This window comes from Apiospora kogelbergensis (assembly GCF_038363985.1).
Source record: "Apiospora kogelbergensis strain CBS 113332 chromosome Unknown utg000007l_segment0_segment0, whole genome shotgun sequence".
NCBI lineage: Eukaryota > Fungi > Ascomycota > Sordariomycetes > Amphisphaeriales > Apiosporaceae > Apiospora > Apiospora kogelbergensis.
The window spans coordinates 257,988-285,425 of NW_027117424.1; the positions used below are offsets into that span (position 1 = coordinate 257,988).

Consider the following 27,438-nt stretch of genomic DNA (forward strand, 5'->3'; position numbering starts at 1 on the left):
CAACCAATGGGGCTGTCATGGGCTGCTGTGTAACAGTGTCTCCCAGCTTACGCTACGTTGCCTAATTATATAGAGTCCTACGGCTTTCGGTCCCGAAATCAACGCCAAGGCGGGCAATCCTGGTCCTGAAGTTTTCGACGGGTTCCGTGAGGTGTCAGTCTACGATCAATGGTAAAGGCCATGCATACACCCATAGCCACACACTGTGTATGTGCGGGTCAAGTATTGCAGTGCATGTCATCCTTTCATTTTGTCGCTGTGCTATCCCAGACCGTTCACATATTGGAATAAAGCCGAAGTGGGTTAGAGGTTAGAGAGACCAGCTATGACAATAGACTGCGATATAGTACCGATCTTATAACACATCTCTACGGAACAAGAATAGAAGGTCTTTGCAGCAGCTAGCGTAATCACGGCCCGTCGCACGAAATGATCGTCATGCATTAGACTGCAGCCTGCCGTCGGTGTAAGCAAGATCTGCGCCGCCATGCTCAGCCCGCACGATTTTATTAGTAACGATCGAGTTGTTTGCTGTACATCTGCTCCCATAGCCCATGGCAGCCAACTCCGGGCAGCCGGTGTGCTGGATATCGATTCCACCAAAGTAGGCTTCCTAGCGCCCTGTATTTGATGGACTACCCAAGGTTATGACAAGGAATTTGAACATGATTGGCATTGGCTGACCCTCAGTAGCGGAGGGCCTGTCACCACACTTTTATTCACCGCTCCCACCTTGATCTGCCCCTGACAGAGTGGCGACTGGTTGACTTAAAACATCCTCAATGCGAAATGGGAACCAAATGATCTTGTCCAAGGGCCAGAGTGGCCACCGCTCTCTGTGACTGGACTCTGTAATTTCACTGATTTATTTGCCTATACTTGTGTAAGACTAGGCTGCGACTCGACATCAGTGACTCCCCGATAGCGATTCCCTCCCCCTCCCGTCGTTACAGCGTCCGGCACTGGGCTCGGCGCACAATATCACAGACGTATTGCCGTCTGGGCGTCGTCCCGGTAGATCATCACGGCCTTCTTCATGCTCTTCTTGAGCGAGCACCAGTTCAGATCCGTCCCCTGCGGACCTGTGTCGTACCACACGACGCCCGCACAGCCCGAGCGCTCGGAACAAAGCGACAGGCACCGCCCCATGGTGTCGGCCTTTTGGGGATGCAGATCGTTCCCGTCGTACGACACGCCGCAGATGCGCCGATACTTCGTGCAGCCTTCGTTTTTGGGGCTCGTGTGGATGGTGTTGTTGGCGCCTGGACATGGCGGCACGATGTCCAATGTGGTTGGTCTTGGGGTTGCCGCCGTAGAAGACGCCTGCGTTGAACGAGTTAGCTTCCAAAATCTTGTCCAGAGAATGCAAACCCAGAATAACAAAAGGATAGGGGGCGGTCACCATCCAGATGCGACCAGAGCCACAAATCAATTCATGGATACATACCATAGGTGCAGATGCTGTGCTGTTTGATACCCTCCTAAATAGCATGACGACAAGTCAGTTATATTGAAGCCAACATGTCTCCATTCCACCTATCTCTCGTTGGCTTATGCAATTGCTGTGTCTGAACCTCCTGACGACTCTCCAAGACGTGTCTTTTTCAAGCTTAACCCAACTCCCAACCCGATCGCCGCCACCACAGTCACCGGGAGGAGAATCACTAGAAAATACCAGATGCGGCGTCTTTTCCGGGTTTTGCTCCCACCACGATACTTGACCGTCATCTTCTCGTCGGCTTCCTCGATCGAAGACATCGTACTGGCCCGCGGTTGCTGTGGTACGGCAGTGGTAAACGCCGTCGCTCCTGCGCCTCTCATCATGTATTCGGCGAGTAAGAGCTCGAGTCCGCTTGGTATTAAGTTTCGACAGGACGATAGTGCGGTGGGTTGAGATCCGGAGTCGGTTCGAGGACCAAAGAGACTACTATTTATCTCCTTGGCCGCGGATGGGTGCCCACGCGGTTCTCGGTAGTCTTTCGCGGCATAGTCGCTTTCCTCCCTCGTAGCAGCACACGGGTCGGGAGTCATGATGAATGATAGGGAGGAGGGATTCGCCCTCGAACTCTTGCGTACTGGGATGAGGCCTCCATGAGGTTTATTTTCAGATCCGCCTTGCATTTCCTTTTGGGAGACTTTCACGGCAAACATACCATAACACCATTACGCTATTGGCTGCTTTAAATGGCCAACGCTTGCATAACTTACATTCTTTTCTGTATCATGTGCCGCAATTGTATGTCTCAGCGACATGGCCAATCTACGTGTGTATTAAGTAGGGATGCATGTTTGTTCAGTTTGGAGCGAAACCTCGACACTTCCAACAGTCAGCCGGCCCCCTTGCATAAGATCACAAGGCATATGGAGCAAAGCAGGCTTCACCCTCCTGTTACAGATTGGCGCTCGGCTACCAGGCCTGTGGTGATATGGCCTGCGCCACTACGGAGCCGGTCGATGGGCACACCACACTGGACTGGGTGTCATGGTCACAGGTCTACGGCAGGTCCGACTTGCCAAGGAAATCGCTTCACCGACCGTCCAAGGGGGGAGTAGTCAAGCTCCATTCGGAAGCTTGTCGCGACGATGAATGGCTTGCGAGAAAATCGTCTAGATATTCCGAGAAGGGCAAGTAGGGATGTCGAGCATACGGCCGGGGATGGGATTCAAGCACATGGCGTCGGAGTCATACACAGTTGGTCAACCAGAGAAAGGCCGGGCTTGGCGCGGTCCCGGCAGAGCGGGCGTGAAATGCAGATGCTTCCAGCTCAGCCAAGCATGCACGAAAAGGGAGCTATACATATCACAAGCAAGAATGCCCTAGCATGTCACTTACGAAAATCATATGTTTTACGATATTGTTGCTGCATCACCAACAACAACTTAGGCGACCGGGCCGGTGACAGCCGCGACGACGTGATTGGGAGGCGGTTTATCCGCTGTGCCGTTGGACGTGAAAGAACCAACGGCATTCCCTGATTGGGGTGAGCTGGCCCCCCAGGACGGCCAACGTCATCCTCCATCATGAAGGAGAAGCTAGCTAGTGAGAAGACCATGGGAAGACGAAAGATAACCGCCGAGCACCTGGCGGCCTGTTGATGCTTTCTCGGCTGACGGCGACGTCGACGTTCTTTGAGAGAACGGAGCTTCGACATCGCGCTCAACTCGACTGGCCCTGATACCGAACAGAAAGAGACAGACAGGCGCGCACGATGGCAACGCCGGTAACCAACTTCCTCACCACGACCGAGCTCTTGGAGCAGATGTTCCTCGAATGCGACCAGCAGACCCTCCTGACCCGCATCCAGCGCGTGTGCCAGCGCTGGCGCGACATCATCGAGGCGTCACCCACACTCCAGGCGCACCTCTTCCGAAAGCCGGCCCCGGCCGTCGAGGGCGCCGAGCCCGTCCTCAACCCGCTGCTCGTCGCCAAATTCCCCTGCTTCTTCGCGCGCGTGCAGAAGGCCTCCTCCGACGACGGCGGCGGCGGCGGTGGCGGCGACGTCTTCTACGGCGCGGCGCAGCTCCGGGGCCTGGCGATCGCGGCGGACCCGGAGGCGTACCTGCGCGCGGGCGCGAGCTGGCGGGCGATGCACGTGCGGCAGCCGCCGCTGACGGGGCTGGGGGTGGCGCGGCCGATGCGGCGGTACTCGCAGCGGTACCTGCAGGACGTCAAGATGGGGATGCTGTACGAGCACGTGCGGCAGGCCGTGTCGGGGGCGCGCAGGAGGAGGAGTGGCGCGTGGTCTGGGGGCGCGTCGACGCGCTCAGTCCCGCGCTGGAGCTCTGGGGCGACTACTACGAGGGCATCCGGCGGCAGCTCGAGAACGAGGTCGACGCCGTGCTGATACTGCGTTCGCGCCGTGTGGCGCGGACGCAGGCGGTGGCCGACGCGGATGAGGATGGAGCAGAGCGCGACGGGGAGAGAGGAGGTGGTGAGGAGGATCTAGACACGAATACTCGGGGATGACGAGCTGCGAGCAATCGGAGGCACCGAGTTCCGGTCCATCTTATTGAACAGTCCTAAGATTTTCCGTTGCTTTGGAGGCGGGGTGTTTATGCAGATTGCAATAAGAGATGGGCAATTTCATATGTAGGATAGATACTGTATGTAATGGGCTGTGCCGTTGAACAACTTGACTTGTTTCCCTTTTTTTCCATGGGGCTTTCTTATTGTGACGACGCGTGGCGTTGGGTCCAGGTAGCATTGAGAAATCCGACTTGGATCTGGGGAGCGGTGCAAACAACCGGATGCAGGGACTCCCGAGATGAACAGGACAAACCCCGAGGAAATTGACTCTCACTTGAATCTTGAATGAATGCGTCCCGACCGACGGGTACTGCGAGGGGCCCAATTCGTCTCAACCTGCCACCACGATGCCATGCCGATCTCATCCGACCTTTTTGATCAGCGACGAACCAGATGTGCACATGGTAGAGAGGAAGGGAGGGCAATTCGGACGATGGAGAAGAAAACGACGAGATGCATGCAACATGGCCTCGGCAAGAACCGTCAGATGTGACAGGCACACGTCATGCGCAACACTCGGAGGCTGCAAGAACTGCGACTGCGCAGCGATCAAACCCCTCCTGTCTCGAACCCGTTTGGAGATTGTTTGTGCCCTCCTCGCGTCTTCCTTGGGGGGACCTGGGGTTGCAAATGCTTGGCCTAAAGTCAAATTTGCCAGAGGGGCCGGCGTGTGCTTAAACGACTTAACCGGCGTTGGGCAGGGGGTTCTAGACTCAGACCTAGTCAGACAGCAGGGGTAAACAAGGGGGCGACAGGGGGCTGGCTTAACCTTGGATCTAAGCATGTTTTAAACATCGTCGTCGTCCATGATTGGATAGCAATGCGTCGCTAGCGTCGACCGCCGCAACGGAATGTCCATCGCGTCAACCCCAATAAACGTTTGGTTTGATTTTCAGTATCGTCAATTCTTCCTCTCTGCGTCGGCTTGGCAGACAACTGACGGCAGATCACTTGTTCATGGCCCCTCAAATCCGACTATGATCTACCTGTCAGAGCATCTGATCTGCTACAGTTTTGCATCTTGCAGCCCGTCCACTCAACATACGAGATGGCAACAAGCGACACAAAGCCACGCCATAGGCTGATGACACCGGAACATTGCTAAACTTTTGGGAATATGCGGCCATAACAAAACGGTCGTCCTTCTAGACGGGTTCGTGTGTCAGATCCCTGCACCGCTATCTCGGCCCAGACGACCTAACGTCCATCTCCACCCACCCTGGCAGTAGTCGTACGGTTGACTTGCCTATCTCGCCGCATCGAGGAGTTACTTTTGTGGAACTGCGTCTTAGCGACTTGCGGCTCTGTCCTGTTGCGACACTACCGAGATAAGCTTGAAGCCTGCTGCTACGTGCATGTCAGTCCAGCAGCTGAATGTCGCCCGGAACACCCAAGATCCGCTTCCCACCCCCAATGCCACTCTGGGACAACGTGTTGGGGTTCGCATCGGCTTCTCGTACCGCAAACCAGCCGCCGGGGCCGTCTGACTGCGACCATAGGTATGATCGCCATCAGGAGGTGATGAGCAGGACCCGCAGACGGAGCCGCCTCGCCAAGCTGTCGCTCGGTCCAGACCGCGCAGAGCACTCCATGCACGTTTCCCCCAGCTCTGCCAGCTCTCTCACATAGTATATAAACATCTCACTCCGTCCCTCTCATGATGACTTCTCTTCTTTCCTCCCTCATCAAGCTTTCGGTTCTTTCTTTGACATTCAGTTCTTTACACAGTTCTGTGAACTATACTTCGTTCGTACCACTCTTTCTAACTTTCGCTTCGACATACCGCTTGGCCGGCAAACAATCTTTTATTACCACTACCACCTCTTCGGTTCTTTCCACCCACACAACTTCCCCACCCTCGTCAAAAAGACTGTTTGCTTGTGAAAAAACACATCTTTAAACTTCCGTCATCATGTATACCAAGGCCACCGCCCTCGCTATCCTCCTGGCTGTTGCCGAGGCCCGTTTCGGCCAAGAAGGCGCCGTCCAGAACGTCGTCCAGGGTCTTGGCTCGTTCGGCAACCCCGGCCAGGCCGGCACCCTCGCCGGCCAGACCCCGGGCGTCCTGCTGGCCGCGGCGGACCCCTGCGCCAAGCTGCAGCTGGCCGACAAGATCGTCGAGACCCTGGGCAACGACCCCGCGGTCATCAAGGGCGCCGCCGCCGTGGTCCAGGCCGAGCAGAACTTCAACCCCTTCAACGTCAAGGTGCCCAACATCTGCGACGACGCCAGCCTGCCCGCCACCGCCGAGCTCCGCGGCATCATTCCTCTGGTTGATCCCGCCGTCGACGGCGCCGCGGACGAGAACAAGAACTCCGCCACCTCGCTGACCACCCCCTTCGACGCCGCCGGCAAGTCGGTGGCTGCCATCATGAAGGCCAACGGCTTCACCAACTTCGCTACCAAGGGTGCTGCTGCTGGAGGTAATGCCGGCAACGCTGGCAACAACAACCAGAACAAGAACAATGGCAACAAGAACGGCAACGCCGCCAGCGCCAGCAGCTCGGCTGCCCCTGCGGCTACTTCGGCTGCCGCTAACAACGGCAACAAGAACAACAACAACAACTCTTGTAACAACAACAACAACAACAACAACAACAACAACCAGAACAATGGTAACAAGAACGGTAACGCCGCCAGCGCCACCAGCTCGGCTGCTCCCGCTGCCACCTCGGCTGCCGGCAACAAGAACAACAACAACAACAACGCAGGCAACGCCAACAACGGCGGTGCCGCCTCGGGCACCGGCGCCGTGACCAACGACGTGACGGGCAGCTTCCTGGGCTTCCAGGCGTCGTCGCTGGGCCTGGACTTCGGCACGTGCACGCCGACGGTCAAGTTCGAGGAGTCGCTGAACGGACGCAAGGCGGGCGAGTCGACGTTCCAGGCGCAGGACCCCAAGGTCAACAAGGGCCAGAACGAGGCGCTGAACCCCAACATCATCTTCAACCGCATCTGCGACCAGCTCTCTAATGTCTGCGGCGCCGCCAAGGACGCCGTCGCCGCCTGCAAGGCCGCCCAGGCCAAGCTCGGCACCGGCCCCAAGGACGCCACCACCGCCGACGCCTGGAACTCGGAGCTCGGCTTCGCCGGCGTCAGCATCAACCCCGACAACGCCCCCAAGGCTGGCCTCGTTGGCCACACCTAAGCATTTCACTATGCTCGGGACTTATTGGAGCTGGGGGTTTAATACGAAATTCATGATGCTTGTTAAGATTAGCTAAGGTGCAATTCTCGGTATAATCAATATTAATCATATGAACGGACAACATTTCTTACTCTTTGCATTGCCGTGATTGTTCTGCTTCGCGCTGTTCCGTACCCACCACATACTCGCGTTGCTGTAATATCTCTTAAGTCCGATATACTCATAAGTCCGATTGAGCCCCCTCGACCCTCGACCCTCGACCGGATGTTGCGGCCCCATAACAAATGGCAACATCCGACTCGCAAACGTAAGAAGGCTTGGGTTCAAGAGAATAACATTTGCGTTCCTGGGCAATGACAGAATAATAAAGTTTGCAACAACAGGCTGAAATTATGAGATCCTCGCCCGGCACGACCCGTCTCCAAGTGACGTCACCGAGCGGAGTTGACGTGACTAAGGCGTCCAACATGGTTCTCAATATTTATATACAGACCCCAACGCTAGCCGCATCCATTTGCCAGGCCTTCATCCCATACTCAGCGTATAATTTGTAGTCATATCATACATATCGCCAACATCGCCAGCATCATGACCTCACCGCACGTTCTCCTGCTTGGCGGCAGCGGCAAGATCGCCCAGCTGCTCACCCCCATGCTACTCCAGCGCTCCTGGGCTGTCACTAGCGTCATCCGAAACCCGGATCAGGTGGCCGGCCTCGAGAAGCTGGGCGAGGGTCAGAAGGGGAAGCTGAATGTGCTCGTCCGCAGCGTCGAGGACGTCAAGAGCGAAGCCCAGGCGAAGAGCATCTTGGACGAGGTGAAGCCGTCCTACGTCGTATGGAGTGCTGGTATGTTGTGTTCTGGACCCCCGAGACCTGGACCGTGTGCGAGAGGCTGATGAGTATCTGCGTGGCACTAGGTGCCGGAGGCAAAGGTCCAGCTGAACGGGTCAGTACAAATTCCACAACCTGGTACATACGACGTTGGGAAAGGCGGCAGCTAACGTGTGTCCAACAGACCTTCGCGGTCGACCGCGACGCCGCCACCTACTTCATCCGGGCCTCGGCGGCGACGCCCAGCATCACCAAGTTCGTCATGGTGTCGTTCCTGGGCTCGCGCCGGGCCGACGCGCCCTGGTGGACCGAGACGATGAAGCAGCAGCAGCAGCGGATGCAGGAGGGCCCGCTGGCGCGCTACTACGAGGCCAAGGTCGCGGCCGACCAGGTGCTGTACGAGGCGGGCCAGGAGCGCGGGCCCGGGTTCGCGGCCGTCTGCCTGCGGCCCGGCACGCTGAGCGACGGGCCCGTCGGGAACGTCGCGCTGGGCCGGACGGACAAGTACGGCGAGGTCAAGGCGAGCCGCGCTTCGGTGGCCAACGTGGCCGCGCTGCTGCTGGAGAGCCCGGACGTCAAGAGCTGCTGGCTGGACATGCTCGATGGTGACGAGGATCCGGCCGCCGCGGTGGACCGGTGCGTGAAGGAGGGCGTGGATTGCGCCGTGGGCGAGCCATTCTACTGAGCCGCCATCTCCCTTGTGACATGATGATTCAAGCATTCATAGCCAGTGGTAGCTGGAAATTGTAAAAGTTTTACCAAACAGAATACCTTGCTCGGACGCAAACTCCATCAACGGCAGCTCAAACTCGCACTTGTTGACCGAATCGACGTGAAGCTAAGCTTCACTCTAGTACCTGGAGTCCGTCCGGTAGACTTAGACTTAACCCATCCGCACCGCTGCCCGGAGTTCCGAGAGGGAAACCGAGCTTGTTACTACGGACGCCTGCTTAAAATCCTCGACCAGCACGTTGGCCAGCGATGGCAGTCGGAACGCATGGTACGCAAGAGCTTGGGCCAACTGTCTCAGCCAGCCCACTTACGGACTGGTTTGAAATACACCGGCAATTCTGGTTTATGCCACAGAAAGTATGCCTTTTGTTTATCCATCCAGGTCTCGTTGTCGTCCGCAGCCTCTATATCAAAGTTCCATAGGATTCGGGCAAGGATGACTTTCATCTCATTGAAAGCCAAGCTGTCTCGCGTGTCAGTTGCTAGTGGAATCGCGGATTCAAGGTAGAGGCAGCTTACTTGCGACCGATACAGTCCCGAGGCCCGACGGAGAATGGCTGGAGAGCCTTCATGTTGTCGGTAATGTTCGTGTCCAGCAGGCGATCTGGGTTGAACTCGAAAGGGTTCTTGAAGTTCTGCGTCGAATGGTACATTGCCCACTGCCAGACACCTACCGTTGTCTGCAAAATTGTTAGCCTGCGCCTTGACAGGAGATGATCATTCCACAGTTGAACCTACACCCTCTGGGACGAAATGGTCGATGACTGTTGCTCCGCCTTTTGGAACCACTCTTGGCATCCCGGTTGGCACTGGAGGATAACGTCGTAATGTTTCGTTGAGGCAGGCAATCATGTAGGTCAGTTTGCCCACGGAGCTCATGGTTATCTCGTCTTCGGACTCGAAGCTTGTCCGGACTTCGTGCGCCAACTTGCTTAGACATGTAGGAGCCTGGAGCAGAAGAAACGTCACGCCGCAGAGGGTAGTCGCAGTCGTCTCGGAGCCGGCTATCGTGAGGACCGCAGCGTTGGATCGGACAGTGGCGAAGTCCTGTATATTGCTTGTCATCAGCCCTGCCGCCAAATGAACCGTTATAGTTGTTGTTGTTCTTGCCTGTACATACCCAATCGTTCTTGTTCTCAATCAGGGGAGCCAGGAAGTCGTTCCGTTGGACGCCCAGCTTCATCCGCCGGCCCAGCTTCTCGTGCACGCGTTTCTCGTGGTCGGTGCGGGCGGAAAACAGCAGCCCCCATTTGTACCCCCAGAAAAGGAGGTTCTCCAAACCGAGCAATTTGAAGGCCTGCATCTCGGCGCCCGACCTCACCGTCTCCGAGATGTCGGCGACCCATGGGTCATACGCGGCCCTCTCGAGGCAGCCGAACGACTCGCCGTACGACATGTCGCCGATGATGTCGAACGTGGTCCAGTTGTACCACGCCTTCATGTCCAGGCGCTTGGGCCGGCCCGTTTCTCTCTGCACGCAGTGCTCATGGAAGCCGTTTGATGAGCAGTGAAACGTACTTTCCTATGATGACCTCCTGATCTCGGATGGCACGCTCGCTGAAGATGGGCGAGAGTTGTTTCCGCAGCTTCCGATGTCTGAATTTCGTATCGCCAGCAATGGAAACCTGGATGCCTTTGGTCCGGTAGGTATGGGGCGACTTGGGGAACTCCTCATGACCGCCCTTCGTCGCCCCTGTGTGGTGGCCGTATATGTTCTGCCACGCGTCGGGGTGGGTGTAGGCCAGCTCGTCGGGGGCTATCCGGATGACCGGGCCGTACGTGTCGGACCATTCCAGCACTTTGAAGGGAAGCTTGCCTCTGATCTGGGTGAAAATGAAAGGGAAGCGGGACGCGCGATAGGCCAGAGGTCCGGGATAATTCCGTAGCGGATGGAAGAAGACGTTGTAGATTGTGCGCCAGACGGCAAAGGAAAGAACCTATAATGCAGGACGATCAGACCCATTCCCTTCACCGTGATCAATGGTCATTTTCTTCAATGTCATCTTACCAGGATCGCCGTGGTGCTAGCAATAGCTTGGAAGTTAGGAATTGCCAAGGCCATGGTGAAAATTGATCGTTTGAGTTAAAATAACAGAGTTGATTGAACCTCAAAGGGCGAACACTATATGAAATCACATTTCTAAACGATCGAACACGATATGCTGCAAATGGTAAGGGACATACTGAGGGTATATAAGACCTCAAGTCGAAGGTAGTAGTATTAACCATCTCGTTCCAAGTGTCGGGGAGGCATTATTAAGATATATCTACTTTTGGATTAGTCTCTCTTCCACTTGAAAAGATGCTGACAGCCCAGTTGGCAACGCCGGGGGAGTTGATCACCCCGGACTTGGCTAGACCGAGATCTGCGGCATGCAGGTGCAGCTGCATGCGAAGCATCTGTCGACCAAAAGAGTGTGGAGGTTTCGTTGAAAATTGTCAACGAACTATTCAAATGGCATTCTAATATAACAAGAAGGTAGGTCAAAAAGATGGAAGCACTGGATTTGAACTTGCCGACGAGTAGCAGACTATCCGCGACCCGGTAGGTCAACCGAACAATTACGTCGCTCGGGAGACCTAACGTGCTCGGAACTTGGTGATCACCGAGATCAAAGTCAACTCCTCCGGCATCTCAAAGGCATCTGCATTATACACAGCCGCCCTTACTACTATCGTGCATGAGCACAGGTACTAACAACAGGGTAGTCTCCCACCAATGCCATTATTTTCTCATGTAATAGTGATATATATCGCAGTCAGGCTACCCTTCGCCGAAATTGAGGTTGTTTCTTGACTTTTTCTCATCCCAACCCATTTTCCACCGAGAAAACATTTACCAATTCCCCAATAACATGTTAACGCAAGTCTGGCTCGCAATTGGCCTTGTGGCCGTAGCTTGGTTCATACGTGCAATTCGCAACCATGCCAGCGCGAAGCTCGATTTCCCTGTGGTTGGCTCCCCAGGTGACAGAGACTTTTCCAAGGCCCTCGTTGACGGATACGCAAAGGTATGCATGCTACTGAAGATGATGAGCTGGACAATAAGCATGGCTTTACTAACACTCGAACCGCAGTATCCGGACAAGCCTTTCTACATCCCTACTAGCCCAGCACGCCTGATACTACCCATGACGCTTTTCAACGAGGCTATGCATGCCCCAACCACGCACCTGTCCTTTCTGCGCAACGTTTACGACTTGTTTCTGGGTCTGTATACGCACATTGGGAGGCAGCACGAGGATCTCATCCTCACGATTCGCTCGGACCTGACCAAAAACCTCCCGGCGATGCTGCCGCTCCTCCAAGATGAGATCAACCACGGCTTACCCAAGGAGTTCGGCACCTCGGGCCAATGGACGCCGATTCCCGCCTACATGAAGATGCTCCGTCTGGTGGCCTTGGTCAGCGGGCGCATCTTCGTGGGCCTGCCTCTGTGCCGCGAGGAGACGTGGATCCACGCTTCCATCTCCTACACCACGGATGTCGCGGCCGTCATGCACGCCTCCCAAAAGTGGAACTCGGTGCTTCGTCCCATCGTCGCGCCGTTCCTGCCCGAGGTCCGCAAAGCCCAGGCGGACCTGAAGCACGCCCGCCAGTGCGTCGCGCCGCTGGTGGGCGAGGTCATGGCCAAATACGACCCGGAGAAGCAGGACAAGGTCAAGGTCGGCACCAGGGGCACCTTCATCTCGTGGATGTTGAAGTACCAGCCCGACGACCAACGGACGGCCGAGCGTGTCGGCATCAACCAGATGGTGCTGTCGTTCGTCTCGATCCACACCACTTCCATGACCATCACGTTTGCCCTCCTGGACCTCGCGTCTCGGCCCGAGTACATCGAGCCCCTGCGTGCCGAGATCGAGGAGGTGATCAAGGAGGACGGCATGCTGAAAGACGAAAACGGGCAGGAGCACCTGTCCAAGAGCTCGTTCCAGAAGCTGGTCAAGCTTGACAGTTTCATCAAGGAGAGCCAGCGGTTCAACCCGCTGAATCTCATTGGTGGGTTCCGGACCACCCTTCAGGACTTCACCTTCAGCGACGGCCTGAAGCTGCCAAAGAGCACCGTCGTTGCCTTCCCCATGTGGGCCATATACCAGTCCAGCTCGACCGAGGCCTTCGGCCCCGAGATCAACGCCAAGGCGGGCAATCCTGGCCCTGACGTCTTCGACGGCTTCCGCTTCGCCAAGCTGAGAGCGGTGCCGGGATACGAAGCCAAGCATCAGATGGCGACTACCAGCGAGGACTCACTCAATTTCGGGCACGGGCCCCATTCGTGCCCCGGTCGCTTCTTTGCCGTCTACGAAATCAAGTCTCTTCTCGTAAACATCATCCGCCACTACGATATCCGCCTCAAGGATGGAAAGCAGCCGAGTCACATAGTCAACCAAGTGGCTAACGTCCCGGACCCTAGGGCCCTGGTTGAGGTTAGGAGACGCAACGTGTAAATCGGCTAAGATGGTTGATGAGGCCAAAACATGAGGTTGAAAGTTGGGGGGCGGGTTGGGGTTCATGGAGATGGGCTCTTGATCTGCATCGGCCAAGACAACATCAAATGTCTTCAGAAGAGGGCCTCATGCTAAGCTTACGTAGCTCTAATATAGACAGGATCTCAGACTTGGTATATCTTGCTTCCTGCCTTTTCCTCCAAGAACAATCGTAGCACGTTAACCTCGGCGTCAACTTCCGCAGAAGCATCGTTGCTCGTTCGGCCAAGGTGGCATTGTAAGAAAGCACCCTCAAAATAAATTAATATTCATTATGAAGCTCGTAGCAATTGATCCTCTCAATCCAAATGTATCTTCGCCTCTTTTGTTCTCTGTGTTCATTTTCGAAGCTGTCCCAATCAGCATTATCTCTAAGATTCTGAAATGGCACGTCTTCGGATAGCTTCATAGCCGCACACGTAAGCACGGAGGTCGTGTAATTCCCTTCGCCGGTCCGGAGGAGTTTCAATACCACGTATATTGTATATATCATATTATCCTAGCTCTACAAGTATACGAGGACTTGACCAAAATTTCCTACTTATCTTCCATTCTACCAAGTAAGCACTCACTCCGTGGATATGGCGAATGTAGCATCACAAGTTCACCAAGCCCATGTACCTGAGTGCAGCGACAGCAGCGCCAATTCCCACAGCTGCGAGAGACAACTTCTCCACAGCCCTCATCACAAACATGAAGCGATAGTTGGTTATTCTTCCCTGGAACTCAGCACCCTCGTTGATGTGCGGAAACGGCACATCTGGCACCGGTTTCCCCAGGAACTTGCAGAGGGGTTCCCACCCAGAGTCCACCGTATATTCCAGGATCTGTCCAGGTCGGGCGGCTTTTCGGATATCAAGGTAATGTTGCTGATACACATCGCGGCAGTGTGCTCTCATTTCCTCCTGGGAGTGGGCATTGAACACAGCCCCGAACATGGCGTCGGACGCTCTTCTCTGTCGTGCCAGATCTGGGTTTAGGAAGTTCACCAGTCTGTCCTGGAGACGATGCCGGAACGGTATGTTGCACACGGTGTTGCCGAAGCTCCCGTACCAGCTGTCCAGCGGCCGCTCGACCAGGATGACCTTGGCCTCGGGGTAGGCGGCCATCAATTCGGGCCCGAAGTGGCAGAACGGCCCGTCCGTCACGGCGCGGTACTCGCCGATCAACTGGTCGAACTCTTTGCGGCCGAAGGGCTTGCAGCTAGCGTTTTCTGGGTCGTACTTGGCCTTGAGCCCTTCACTGACCATTTCCAGGTCTAGAACGTTGAAGATGATGTGTCGGCCATGGGTGACGGGGCCATAGCCCAAGATCTCTAACGCCGCTTCCATGGCTGGGAGAAAAGATGTTAATGGCCGAGTGAACAGAGATCGGATTGAGCTCACAAGATGTTCCCGTTCTAGAGAATCCGAGGGACAGGACCTGCATCGGGACCGTTCGTTTTCGTGTGCGAGGGTCAGTCCCCAGGCTGACCTGACGCAGGTTGGACGTTGCTTTCACGAGTGACGGCATGGTGATTTGTGTATTGGCTCTAGGGATTGGTAGTTGACGATGCTATGTTGGGGCAAAGAAGTGACTGTCAGGACAAGGCCGATGGGAAATTTATAGACAGAAATGGTAATCAACTCGGTAACAACATAATTCACTTGTTCTATAATATGATAACCTAACTGAAGTTCCAATCTCTCCGACATGTATTGAGTTGGACATCTAGAATTGTTACGATAATTGCGTGATCACGGAAACCTGTCCGAACTACTTAGAACCCTGCCTCCAGAGCGCCAGCTCTGTCCAGTATTTCCGGAAGACCTTGTAGGTCCTTTCCAAGGGCCTCTACTACATCGGTCCAGACCTTCTTTCTGAATTCCTCTCCCAATCTGCCGGTAATGAACGGACTGACTCTGAGATTCTATGTAAGCGACGAGGTTTGGTGAGCTTGCAAAGAGAAATAGAAGTTGAGTACTTACTGTTGTATCTGGTCATGTTGCCAAAATTTCCCATGTGCTTCCTCACCTAGACTCGTTCCACTGACTAGGGTCCTAGAACCCTGCTCTGCCGTCCTCATGATGGTCATACTGGCGACTGTTTTGATCATCCACATTCTCCACCCAACCGAGTTCCTCATTAAGCCGGATTTGCACACACCCGGACAGACTGCAAGAACATGTACCATATCTTCCTCGCCACCTGCTCTTTCAATAGACGCCAGCGTTTGCATTACATACGTGATAAATAGCTTTGATAACGCGTATTGCTTGTTGCCGTCAAAATCTCGGGCACGGGAAGAGTAGTATCCGAGAAGGTTGTCCGCGTGTCGGTCTTCGTCTGCAACAACTACATGCTTGTAAGTTCCCGAAGAGACAAACTGTAGGACCGGGCGCTGGCCGTTCTCGGATGACAGCTGAGATGTCTTCTTCAGTACTGGCAACAGGAGTAGTGCGAGGAGTGCAGTGGAGAGCACATTGATCTGCAAGCTCTCCTCCCAGCCATACGGTGACTCTGTATGCTTGTACATCAGCACTCCTGCGTTCAGTACCACAATGTCTAGACGATCCAAGCAGGAGGCCCTATGGGAAAAGTCTTGGATGCTCTCGTATGATTCTAGATCAAGTTTCCATACTTCCATGACCCCTTTCCGACCCGTCAGTTGTTCAATGGTGTTCTTAGACCTTTCGCCCTCCACACAATCACGAACACCAAGAACGACTCGCGATGCATCCAGCGCCACAATCTTCAGAGCAGCTTCGAGCCCTAGCCCTCTGTTGGCGCCAGTAATGATGATTGTTTTCCCGCTGAACGAGACCTTCGGGTTGGCGGGAGAGAAGCACTGTTGTCGTAAGAAGTTTATGACTTTAGCTGCCATTATTGCGTGATGAGGAAATGTTCACTAGTCTCTGGAAGTGGTAGAGACAAGAAAGGAGAAACGGCAACTCGACTTGGTACACAAAGCCATCTCTAGTGGGCGGAGGAGAGTTTAAGTATCGCTGTTATCGGTGGAACTCATGTTCAATCACGGGAAATGAGACGCATGTGTCCTCCTAGAAGGTGGTTACACACACATGTACCATACAAGAGAAGCGATCCCATACCATACAAACAACTCCTAACCACCAAGAGAACTTCGAAAGCTAGCAAAGAGAATCGGACACAGTTAGGAGGTTACTAGATATATGAGCTCAAATATTCTTATTCTGGGTGACTGATTATAAGAACACGATTCAAAGCTCTCTAAGATATCTGCAATAGCTCATGTATAGAATGTATCGCACCCTTGTTAACATCTACCACATAGAAAGCTCATTCACTTTGTCCGTCTTTTCCCTTTGTATCACTGCCCAATGCTCCATGATGCAAGTGCCCTCGAACCTGTAGATATCCGCCGCTTGGACGCAAGACCCGGGTTGTGGGCCGTCGCAGCCAACGATATGTACCCAGGCCAGCCCGTTATCCACCCCAGAGCGCAGTACTGTGAGATTCATGTCCTTATATGCTGGTATGTTGAAAAGAAATTCCATTGTTGCGGCTTTGCCATAAGGGGCGATGTCAGGATCGTGTTGAATGTATGGGGGATCGTCCGTTACATGATTGCAGAAGCCGGCCACGAGGTCCTTTTGGTTACCACGGCATCGATATATTGCATAAATATTTCCCGCTGGTCATCCGTAGTGGCGGCTCGAGGTGGGCAATAGCTAGAAGGCCCCTGGCAGTAGGAATGAGGAACTGTAGACGCTACGGCTTCGTCAGCCACGGAGGGTGTTCCAAGGCAGGAACCGAAAAGGCAAATATTTCGGAGGCTCATTCTGGCTGCCTTGAGGTGGTATGAAGAGTGCCGACAGTCGACTTCTGCAGGTAGGAGTGTCTGGAATATATAATCTGACCGCTATGTATGCAACCTATTTTGTTTGTCAATAGATCGACACACTGATTATGCATGTTCAATCCTCCTCGGGACCGAGCTAATGTTCGAACTGTGGACGGACCGCAGGAATAGTGTATGTAAAACTCCGCCTACATCCTCTCATTTTGTTGCTAATTTTCAATGAAATAGTCCACACAAAAGCTGATGCTCTCGCACTGCAACATACCCTTGAATGCGTGGCAATTGATCTCTCGACCACCCAGAAGTAACAGATAAGGCACAGTATGATAGCATCGAATGCGTGAGGATTGCGATTTATGCCTTTGAGAACGAAGACAGACTCGCTCGAAGACTAATAGATCTGGACGGAATAATCGGCGTTGACCTCATGCCTTGGACGTATCTCAATGCATGGGCTACGCCGGTGTGTCAGGGCCTATATAATATATCTTGCAAGTCGCCCGCCCTTTGAACGAAGGAAAATTGGCAAGTATCAGACGCTATCGGCCACTTAACGACAAACACCAATAACGACGATACTTCTGGAATTGACAACAGCAACAACACCACCACCACCATGACTATGAACGGGTCAAATGGGATCAATGGAAGCCATGACACCAATGGTACCGACACCATCAAGGGTGCCAACGGCCTCAGTGGTGCCAATGGCCTCAACGGCACCAATGGAAACCACTCTTCAAATGGTGACCAAGAACATGGCCTGAACGGCTACTCAAATGGCACTGCATCTGCTTCAGGAACAACTGACACACCTCCTGAGATACCCATTGCCATCTGTGGAATGGGGTTGCGGTTGCCTGGCGGAATCCGCAATGATAGGGATTTGTACAGCTTCCTGGTGAACAAGCAGGATGCAAGGGGGCCTACCCCTAAGCATCGATTCAACATTGATAGCTACTACAACCCTCACAACAAGCCTGGAACGGTAATCACAAAATACGGATACTACCTTGAAGATGTTGACTTTGCCAACTTTGACGTCTCCATGTTCAACATGACTCAAGCCGAGGTGACGCGACTTGACCCGAACCAACGTCTTTTGCTCGAGGTGACCCGCGAGGCGTTCGAAAACGCCGGCGAGGGCGACTTCAGGGGTAAAGACATCGGGACATTCGTGGGCGTATTTACCGAGGACTGGCAAGACCTACAGAACAAAGACATCGGGGACTTTGCTCCGTATCAGGTTATCGGCAAGATGGATTTTGTGCTCGGAAACCGCATAGCCTACGAGTACGACTTACGGGGACCGAGGTAAGTAGACTGAACCCGAGCTGCCGTGGATTTGTGCTTACTGTTCTTCTTAGTATGACAATCAAGACGGCCTGCTCTGCAGCTGCCCTGGGGTTGCATGAAGCTCTGCAGTCTATCCGGCAGGGGGAGTGTTCGGCCGCCATAGTCGGAGGCGCCAACCTCATCATGGCACCAGGCCTGAGTATCGGCATGACAGCCCAGGAAACACTCTCCCCAGAAGGGTCTTCGAAGACGTTCGATGCGTCGGCGGATGGATATGCGAGAGGCGAAGCTGTCACTGCGCTCTACGTCAAGCGCCTTGACCACGCAGTCCGGGATGGAAACCCCATTCGTGCCGTCATCAGGGCTTCGGCGACGAACGCGGACGGCCGAACTTCAGGGCTCGCAATGCCCAGTCCGGACGCACACGAGGCCCTCATCCGGCATACATACAAGATGGCCGGGCTAGATTTCTCGGAAACGGCCATGGTCGAATGTCATGGAACTGGCACAGCTGTCGGGGATCCTCTTGAAGTTGCGGCAATCGCGAACTGCTTCGGCAAAGATGGGACTTACATCGGAGCTGTCAAGGTAAGCCCAACTATCAAATCGGCAAGTTCTCAGGAGGAGAAAGTGCTAATTGTTTAACAGCCAAATCTCGGTCATGGCGAAGGCGCATCTGCCATCACTAGCATTGCCAAGGCTGTCTTGGCCCTCGAAAACAAGACCATCATCCCAAACATCAAGTTTGTTACGCCCAACCCTGCAAGTAAGTCTCCATTTCGATCATTCTAAAGTAGTTCCACCTCTGCTAACCTTCCGCAATAGTCCCCTGGGAAGCTGCGAAGCTGAAGGTACCAACTGAAGCTTTGTCATGGCCAACGAACCGCCGCGAGCGAATGAGTGTCAACTCATTTGGCATTGGTGGTTCCAACGTACACGTAAGTGCAACCACACAGAACCTGTTATGAATCAAGTCTCGTAGCTTAAACTTTGGACAGTTCATCCTGGAGTCGGCATCATCCTTCGGACTAGGAAACCATAAGGCTATTCCCCGGGGCTTGCCCTCTCCAACCAGGAGGAAGAAGAACCTCCTTGTTTTCTCGGCAAGCGATCCTGTTTCCCTGGAGAAGGTCGCAGAAGATCACGATAAGTATCTACAGTCCCATGGGGAAGATGTCTTAGAGGACATGTCGTACACCCTTCTCAGTCGCCGAGAGCATCTGAAGCTGCGGTCTTTCTGTGTGACAGATGGATCTTCTCCCTTCAAGACGAGCCCTCCAGCCAAACCCGCCACAGGGACGGGCAAACTTGGCTTTGTCTTTACTGGGCAAGGCGCACAATGGGTTCATATGGGCAGAGAACTGTTGCGCGACTATCCCAGTTTTCGCGAGTGCATGGACGCCATGGATCGCGATCTGCAATCTCTCAAGCACGCGCCGTCATGGAGGATGCGAGGTATATATACACAATCGGAACTACTCGGAAAGGAACACACAGCTGACGCAGTACTACAGATATCCTCGAAGAATGCGACGATCCAAAGTTGATCCACGACCCCGAGTACTCACTGCCGATCTGCACAGCTCTGCAGGTAGCAGTGGTCGACCTGCTGGCAACGTGGGGCATTCGCCCATCCGCTGTCGTTGGTCATTCTGGCGGCGAGACGGCAGCGGCCTATGCTGCTGGGGCCATGACGGCAAGGGAAGCCGTGATAGTCGGCTTCTATCGGGGTTATGTCCTTTCCCGATCGAAGCGACCAGGACGCATGGCTGCTATCGGGTTAGGACAGGACCAGGCAAGCAAGTATCTGGTTCCCGGGGTACAAGTCGCTTGCGAAAACAGCAACTCCAGCGTGACGCTGTCAGGCGACATCGCGCCCTTGGAACATGTCATGGCCGCCATTAAGAAGGATTTCCCCGACGTCTTGAACCGCAAACTGCAGGTCTCCATGGCTTACCACTCTTGTGAGGACCTACCTCTCCCTACTGTGAATACAAGCGGAATAACTAACCGGTTTACTAGACCACATGCTTGATGTCGGGGACGCGTATAACGCTCTGCTCACTCAACACCTCGCGCCTACGGACGCAAGCATCCCGTTTTACTCGAGTGTCAGTCTGGATGTTCTTCGCGAGGGTGCGAGCTTCGGTCCCAAGTACTGGCAAGACAACCTGGAGTGTCCTGTGCGTTTTGGTCCGGCCGTGGAGAACCTTCTATCGCAATCGCCGGAAATCTCTACACACGTTGAGATTGGTCCGCATTCCGCCTTGGCTGGCCCGCTACGACAGACTTACAAGGCGGCCGGGGCCAGCATTCAATACGTCTCCGCTCTGATCCGTGGCGAGAATGACGTTGATAGCATTCTCAACTGCGTCGGGCAGCTTCATTGTAGCGGCGCCAATGTCCACTGTCCGACCGGCACTGAATACAGTGTTCTGACTGATCTCCCCACGTACCCATGGCACTACGAGAAGCCGTACTGGTCCGAGACGAGAGTCATGACCAACTGGAGGTTCATGAAGCATCCCGCCCACGACCTTCTGGGCCTCCGAACACTGGAGAGCAGCGACAAGCAGCCTACCTGGAGAAACAGGCTGCGTGTCATCGACGTTCCCTGGCTACGCGACCATTGTGTCGGAAACGACATTGTGTTCCCGGCTGCCGGCTACATCACCATGGCGGGAGAAGCCGTGATCCAGTGCACAGGGTCCAGCGACTACACGATTCGAGACCTGAACCTCAGCACAGCGCTTGTCGTGAATCCAGACAGCCCCACGGAGATCATGACTACGCTTCGACGGAAGCGTCTGACGACCACTCTCGAAAGCGACTGGTACGAGTTTTCCATCTCGTCCTACGGCGAGTCGTCGACTTGGAATCAACATTGTTGGGGCTTGGTCGGGGCCGGGCGTGCCTCACAGCCTCCTGGCCACGAGGTCATCCAATACTCAAAACCGGTATCTTCCAAGCGTTGGTACACAACCATGTCTCGAGTCGGACTGAACTACGGGCCGCGGTTCACGGGATTGAGAAATATCACCGCCAGTGCCAGCGAAAGACTGGCTGCTGTGAGTGTCACCGACACGCAGGATGAGAAAGAGTCACCTTATCTGATACATCCTGCGACTCTGGACATCATTCTCCAAGCCTGGACGATCGCGTCAACCAAGGGAGAGTACAGGACTTTGAACAAGTTGTTCCTTCCAACCTTTGTCGAGGAGATCTACGTAAGCTCTGCCGCTTCCAAGACCCTCTATGTCCACACCACCGCCACGGGTGCGGCTGGTACTGCCCATGGCGCTTCCTACGGCGTTGTCGATGGCGACGTCGTGTTCTTCCTCAAGGGCTTCAAGGGCACCCCGCTGGAGGATGTCGGCATCGACAAGCCCCCAGAGATGACCGCTCTGCATCTGCAATGGAAGCCCGATGTCGAGTTTCTCGAGGCAAGCGCGCTCATGAGCCCGAAGTTCGAGATCACACCTCAGCTGGTCATGTTGGAAAGGCTTTACATCCTGTGCGCTACAGAAGCGAAGGCGGTACTGGCCGATGCCAGCGCGTCGCAGCCGCACTTTGAAAAGTTCAGATCCTGGATCAGTGAACAGCACGAGCGCTGGGTCCAGCCAGGTTACCCCTTGGTGGAGAACTCGGCAGACCTTGTCAATCTTGACAAAGAGAGCCGCGACAAGATGATTAGCGAGATCATGGAAGAGAGCAAGAGCACGTCGGGATGGCCGATGGCCGAAGCCATTTGGCGGTCCTATGCAAAGGCCCTAGACGTCTTCGAAGGCCGCATGGATTTCCTGGATCTGATGCTACAGGAAGGCCTCCTGCCCCAGATCTACAACTGGATGAATGAGCTGTGGGAGGTGGGCCCGTTCTTCCGGCTCCTCGGCCATACGCAACCGCAGCTGCGGATTCTGGAGATCGGCGCCGGCACCGGCGGCCTGACCTCGAAGATCCTCGAAGCTTTGGTGGCGGACTCGGGGTTCGGCGAGCGCTTGTATCTCCAGTATACCTATACCGACGTTTCCTCGGGCTTCTTCGTTCAGAGCAAAGAGCGCTTCAAGGATTTTGAGAATATCGAGTACAGAGTCTTGGATATTTCTAAAGACCCCCTCGAGCAAGGCTTCGACGAAGGAGCTTATGACTTGATAGTCGCGTCAAACGTAAGTGGTCCCATGAGAACTTCCGTAGTGAATTTGACTGACGGACCCGATCAACAGGTCATCCATGCTACTCCCTTCCTTGCTGAATCACTAAAGAATTGCCGTACCCTGTTGTGCCAAAACGGCCGCTTGTTTCTCCAGGAGCTGTCCCCAAGTAAGTGTTGCATTCGATTCCCTATGCCCCGAAGAGATCAGCTGATATAGGATTGCAGTCGTAAGGTGTATGGGTTTCATCATGGGCCAGTTCTCGGGGTGGTGGCTCGGCGAGGAGGACGGTCGCTTTGGCGGGCCGTTCGTCTCCCCCGAGGAATGGGATGAAAAACTCCGCGAGGCCGGCTTTGCTGGCATCGAGTCCGTCGCCTTCGACAACGAGCGGCCATACCACATGAACGCCAGCATCATCGCAAGGCCGCAATCCAGTGTGCGGTACCCGGAGAGGATGACGATGCTCGTGCCGCATCAGCCTCTTGGCCCCTTGTCCAGTGCTACGCAGAAACTGCTCGAAGGGGCCGGCTATGCGACGGACGTTCGCGTGTTCGGCGAGGAGCTTCCAGCCAACCAAGACGTCATCTCCTTCATGGACGTCGATGCGCCCGAGCCCATCTTGAAGAACGTCACGTCGGATTCTCTGGAGAGTTTTCTGAGAGTCGTGGATGCTTCAACGCAGTCACTTCTTCTCTGGCTGACTCCCCCTGCTCAGATCGACTGCCGGGAACCCCACGCGGCACAGGTTCTCGGAGCTGCTAGAACCATACGCCAGGAGCTGGCCATGGACTTTGCCACCATGGAACTCGACGAGACAGATGAAGGCGGGGCGAACGCTATCGTCAAAGTGCTTCGCAAGATCCAGAGAGCTCGGAAAGAGGAGGACGGTGTTCTCGACCCCGATCTGGAGTACGCTTGGTCGAACGGAGCCATTCAGCTTCCCCGCTTCCACTGGTTCCCCATCTCAGGCTCGTTGGCGCAGACGGCCACGAACCCGGATGCCAAGTCGCTGGTGGCGGGCCAACGGGGCATGCTCCAGTCCCTCCAATGGACCGCGACCAAGTTCCACGAGCTGGGCCCTCACGAAGTGCAGGTCCGGATGAAAGTGGTCGGCATGAACTTCACAGACGTCGTCATCGCCCTGGGCATCATCAACAGCTCCGAGATCCTCGGCGAGGGCTTCAACACGCTCGGCCTCGAAGGGACGGGCTACGTCACCAAGGCGGGCGCCGCCGTGGACCACGTCGGTGTCGGCGACCGCGTCCTGGTCATCGGAACCAACTCGGCCGGCTTCGCCACCGAGATACAGCGCCCGGCCGAGTTCTGTTGCCGCATTCCGGACGAGCTCAGCGACCAGGACGCCGCCACCATGCCGGCCGTCTACATCACCGTCCTCCTGTGTTTCTTGGAAAAGGCGAATCTGCGGCGGGGCCAGTCGGTCCTTATCCACAGCGCCGCAGGCGGCGTGGGAATCGCTGCCATCCATATAGCCCGTTGGGTCGGCGCCGAGATCTATGTCACTGTTGGCAGTGACGAAAAGGCCGAGTATATCATGAGGGAGTTCGGCATTCCACGCGAGCGCATATTCAACTCTCGCTCAACCGAGTTTCTGGATGGGGTGCTGCAGGCGACAAAGGGCGTCGGCGTCGATGCCGTGCTGAACTCGGTCTCGGGCGATCTGCTCCATGCTTCTTGGAAGTGCGTGGCCGTTAATGGGTGCATGCTCGAAATTGGCAAGCGGGATATGATCGGCAAAGGGCAACTTGCTATGGATCTCTTCGAGGAAAACCGAACCTTCTTTGGAATCGACTTGTCTCGGTTGACGGTTATCGACAAGCCTACCGTCGCCCGCCTTCTGGCCCAGACAGTGGACTTGTACAAGCAAGGCCACGCCAAACCTATTCGCCCCATCAATCTCTTTGAGGCTGAACACGTCGAGGATGCGTTCAGATATATGCAAAAAGGTGTTCACATGGGCAAGATCGTTGTCCGATTCCCAGACGACGACAGCCTGCCACTGGCGCCAAGTGTTCCTAAGCCGTCTTTCCACCAAGACAAATCCTATCTTCTGGTAGGAGGCCTGGGTGGGCTGGGCAAGTCCGTCGCTTCCTGGATGGTCTCTTCGGGAGCGCGGCATCTGATCTTCCTCTCGCGCTCCGCCGGAAACAAGGAGGAGGACCAGGCCTTCTTTAAGCAACTCGGCGAGACCGGGTGCGAGATACAGCACTACGCCGGAGACGTTGCGGACCGTGACTTGGTCCAAGCCGTGGTCCAGAAGGCCACCAAGCCCATTGCAGGTGCCATGCAGATCGCCATGGTCCTGCGCGACATTGGGATCATGGACATGGACGCGGCCACCTGGACGGCGGCCACGAGCCCCAAGGTCGCCGGCACGTGGAATCTGCACGAGTGTCTGCCGCGCGACCTGGACTTCTTCGTGCTCTTCGGCTCCCACGCCGGAACGCTGGGCTACTACGGCCAGTCCAACTACAGCTCGGCCAACACGTTCCTCGACGCCTTCGTGCAGTACCGGCACAGCCAAGGGCTGGCCGCGTCGGTCATGGACATCGGCGCCGTGGACGACGTCGGCTTCGTCGCCCGCACGCAGTCCGTCCTGGACACCCTGTCCAACACTTCGGGCCGCATGCTGACCGAGCAGGACTTCCTCGACTGCCTGCAGTTGGCGATAGCGCGCTCGTCGATGGACCGTGCCGCGTCGTCCTCGTCGTCCTTGATCGACGGCTATTGGAACCCTAGCCAGATCACCCAGGTCTTGGAATGCAGCCTGCCGATCACGGACCCAAACAACAACATCATATGGTGAGTGCTCTTGAGATAGAACCCACCGAGAAACACGAGTTAACATCAGATCAATAGGAAACGAGACCCACGCATGGCGATATACCGCAATATCGAGAAAGCCGCGGTGGAACATGATGGGGAAGGCTCAGACGGTCTCCGACCCTTCCTGACGTCGTTGATGCAAGACCACAAGAAGCTGGACGAGAAAGAGACCACCGACTTCTTGGGTCAGCAAATCGCGACACGGGTTGCTACTTTCTTGATGAGAGGAGACGATGGTGTGGGGTTGACTCAGACGTTGGCTGACGTAGGTGTCGACTCGCTCGTGGCAATCGAGGTTCGCAACTGGTGGAAGCAGACCTTCGGTATCGAGGTTTCTGTGCTGGAGCTGATGAACGGTGGAAGCATCGAGAACCTAGGAGGGCTTGTTGCTTCGAGACTGAAGGAGAAGTACGCAGCGAAGACGTGACGGTCTGATAGCCCCTACGAGCCTGATCGGTTTGCCAACATAGCATAGAGCAATCAAAAGTCAGTACATTCGAGCTGTATAGGATCAAGTGGCTAGAGGGAGTGTAATGCATAACAGTCTAATCTAACAAACCGACTCAACAATACTTGATCTTACCCTTCAAGAGGGCTCCATCGCGTCGCCAATCTCATCGCCGCATCTCGCATGGCATCGTCGTCTCTCCTGTTCACGCCCCTGTCGCTGATTCATAATCCACATACTGTTCATTAGATGCTCTCGCTTTTATACTGTTCTCTTTAGGGTAGGTAGATAAGATAACGTTTAAATACAGACTGCTCTCGGCCTAAAGGGACATGTCAATTACGATTGCGTTTCTTCTCTAGTAAACCAATACGCACGTGTCCCTGGAAGGCGCGATCTGATAATGTCCTCGAGGAACGTCTATATAACCTAATTGTCTGCCCACCATCTCACATTTACATGCGTTTCTCTTTCACCTCAGAAGATAATTACCCTCCCTACATAGGCAGTGAATTGCAATGGCGCTTGGCAAACTCAGCTCGTTCGACAAGCTCGATGTCACATACGCCACTGTGAACAGTCAACCACTACAGGCAACGGTACTGACCCCCAAGGGGCTGCGAGATAAGTCTCCTGGAAAGTACCCCGTCCTTGTCCACTGGCATGGAGGCGGTTTCGTCGTCGGCCACCGGCTGTACGAGCCATGGTGGCCACAATGGCAAGTCACACCAGCCCTAGCCCCTGCTCTTTCATCTGACATGGAAACTGATTCGTATCTCTCCCCCCATCCAGGACGATAGAACTGGCGCTATCCCGCGATGCCATCATCATCAGCCCCGATTACCGTCTCCTGCCAGAGGCGATTGGGTCCGACATATTGGAAGACGTGCGGGACTTTTGGCTGTGGGTGTCCCACGAGCTGCCCGCGCTCTCCGCATCCTGGCACGCACGACCCGACCTGGACAGCCTGGCGTGTTGTGGCGAGAGCGCGGGCGGCTGGCTGTCGGTGCAGTCGGCCCTGCTCTTCCCGGGCGCGTCGCGCATCCGCGCCATCATCTCGTCGTCGGCGCCCCTCCACGCGGCCATCCCCCAGTTCACCATCCCGCAGCCGCGGACCATCATGGGGTCCCGGCCGCCGCCCCCACGCCAAGCCGAGCGCGTCATACGATCCTACCTCCGCGCGATGGAGCCGGGCGCCGTCAAGGTGGGCTGCGATCCTTCGGACATGTGGGAAATGGTCATGTGCATCATGCAGCAGGCCTGGCTGCTGCGACTCATGAGCGCCAAGACGGACGAGCGTCTGGACGTCATGGGCAGTCTTGCCAAGGCGGATAAGGTCCCGCCCATGTGGATCATCCACGGGCTGCAGGATTCCTTCGTGAGTGTGGAAATGCTGGGGGAAGGATCCGGACGCTAACGTGAGATTGTGCAGGCGCCTTCGGTCTGCTCCACCGAGTTTGCCAAGAGAGTGCAGACGGTACGACCAGACATTCCTTTGTGGCTTACTCTGCAGCCGGGAGACCACATGTTTGACGCGTATGTCTCCATGGAGGAGGGATGGGTCCGGGATGGCTGCAACTTCTTATCGCAATATTGGCCCTAGAGAGATCATTCAGGAGTGTAATACATTGTGTCTTCATTAAAATTGTTATTGCA

The 27,438-nt window shown here is 55.1% G+C and overlaps 10 protein-coding genes across 10 annotated transcripts; 6 read left to right on the top strand and 4 right to left on the bottom strand.

Annotated features, from left to right (window-relative positions):
* Nucleotides 1–981: 981 nt before the first annotated feature.
* PG998_010424 (uncharacterized protein) lies at nt 982–2,031 on the bottom strand (the record flags this gene model as incomplete). Its single annotated transcript, XM_066877240.1, has 3 exons — nt 982–1,323; nt 1,448–1,481; nt 1,676–2,031. 3 exons carry the CDS (start codon nt 2,029–2,031, stop codon nt 982–984), a joined length of 732 nt encoding a protein of 243 aa, XP_066726294.1.
* A 1,178-nt stretch (nt 2,032–3,209) lies between these two features.
* PG998_010425 (uncharacterized protein) lies at nt 3,210–3,967 on the top strand (the record flags this gene model as incomplete). Its single annotated transcript, XM_066877241.1, has 2 exons — nt 3,210–3,668; nt 3,725–3,967. The coding sequence occupies 2 exons, from the start codon at nt 3,210–3,212 to the stop codon at nt 3,965–3,967; spliced, it is 702 nt and encodes a 233-aa protein (XP_066726295.1).
* A 1,972-nt stretch (nt 3,968–5,939) lies between these two features.
* On the top strand, nt 5,940–7,175 carry PG998_010426 (uncharacterized protein; the record flags this gene model as incomplete). Its single annotated transcript, XM_066877242.1, has 1 exon — nt 5,940–7,175. The coding sequence occupies one exon, from the start codon at nt 5,940–5,942 to the stop codon at nt 7,173–7,175; it is 1,236 nt and encodes a 411-aa protein (XP_066726296.1).
* A 588-nt stretch (nt 7,176–7,763) lies between these two features.
* Nucleotides 7,764–8,692, top strand: PG998_010427 (uncharacterized protein; the record flags this gene model as incomplete). The annotated part of the gene is made up of 3 exons (XM_066877243.1): nt 7,764–8,022; nt 8,094–8,122; nt 8,192–8,692. 3 exons carry the CDS (start codon nt 7,764–7,766, stop codon nt 8,690–8,692), a joined length of 789 nt encoding a protein of 262 aa, XP_066726297.1.
* A 341-nt stretch (nt 8,693–9,033) lies between these two features.
* PG998_010428 (cytochrome p450) lies at nt 9,034–10,801 on the bottom strand (the record flags this gene model as incomplete). Its single annotated transcript, XM_066877244.1, has 6 exons — nt 9,034–9,202; nt 9,259–9,419; nt 9,478–9,786; nt 9,860–10,208; nt 10,258–10,676; nt 10,748–10,801. 6 exons carry the CDS (start codon nt 10,799–10,801, stop codon nt 9,034–9,036), a joined length of 1,461 nt encoding a protein of 486 aa, XP_066726298.1.
* A 793-nt stretch (nt 10,802–11,594) lies between these two features.
* On the top strand, nt 11,595–13,184 carry PG998_010429 (Cytochrome P450; the record flags this gene model as incomplete). Its single annotated transcript, XM_066877245.1, has 2 exons — nt 11,595–11,750; nt 11,817–13,184. The coding sequence occupies 2 exons, from the start codon at nt 11,595–11,597 to the stop codon at nt 13,182–13,184; spliced, it is 1,524 nt and encodes a 507-aa protein (XP_066726299.1).
* A 635-nt stretch (nt 13,185–13,819) lies between these two features.
* On the bottom strand, nt 13,820–14,735 carry PG998_010430 (uncharacterized protein; the record flags this gene model as incomplete). Its single annotated transcript, XM_066877246.1, has 2 exons — nt 13,820–14,556; nt 14,609–14,735. The coding sequence occupies 2 exons, from the start codon at nt 14,733–14,735 to the stop codon at nt 13,820–13,822; spliced, it is 864 nt and encodes a 287-aa protein (XP_066726300.1).
* A 247-nt stretch (nt 14,736–14,982) lies between these two features.
* Nucleotides 14,983–16,086, bottom strand: PG998_010431 (uncharacterized protein; the record flags this gene model as incomplete). Its single annotated transcript, XM_066877247.1, has 2 exons — nt 14,983–15,118; nt 15,191–16,086. 2 exons carry the CDS (start codon nt 16,084–16,086, stop codon nt 14,983–14,985), a joined length of 1,032 nt encoding a protein of 343 aa, XP_066726301.1.
* Nucleotides 16,087–17,581: 1,495 nt separating this feature from the next.
* Nucleotides 17,582–25,761, top strand: PG998_010432 (uncharacterized protein; the record flags this gene model as incomplete). Its single annotated transcript, XM_066877248.1, has 10 exons — nt 17,582–18,357; nt 18,411–18,927; nt 18,988–19,105; nt 19,165–19,277; nt 19,338–19,794; nt 19,854–20,303; nt 20,362–22,505; nt 22,563–22,659; nt 22,718–25,310; nt 25,368–25,761. Coding segments are annotated over 10 exons (7,659 nt in total), but the record flags the coding sequence as incomplete, so codon positions are not given.
* Nucleotides 25,762–26,300: 539 nt separating this feature from the next.
* On the top strand, nt 26,301–27,385 carry PG998_010433 (uncharacterized protein; the record flags this gene model as incomplete). The annotated part of the gene is made up of 3 exons (XM_066877249.1): nt 26,301–26,554; nt 26,617–27,160; nt 27,215–27,385. 3 exons carry the CDS (start codon nt 26,301–26,303, stop codon nt 27,383–27,385), a joined length of 969 nt encoding a protein of 322 aa, XP_066726303.1.
* Nucleotides 27,386–27,438: the final 53 nt, after the last annotated feature.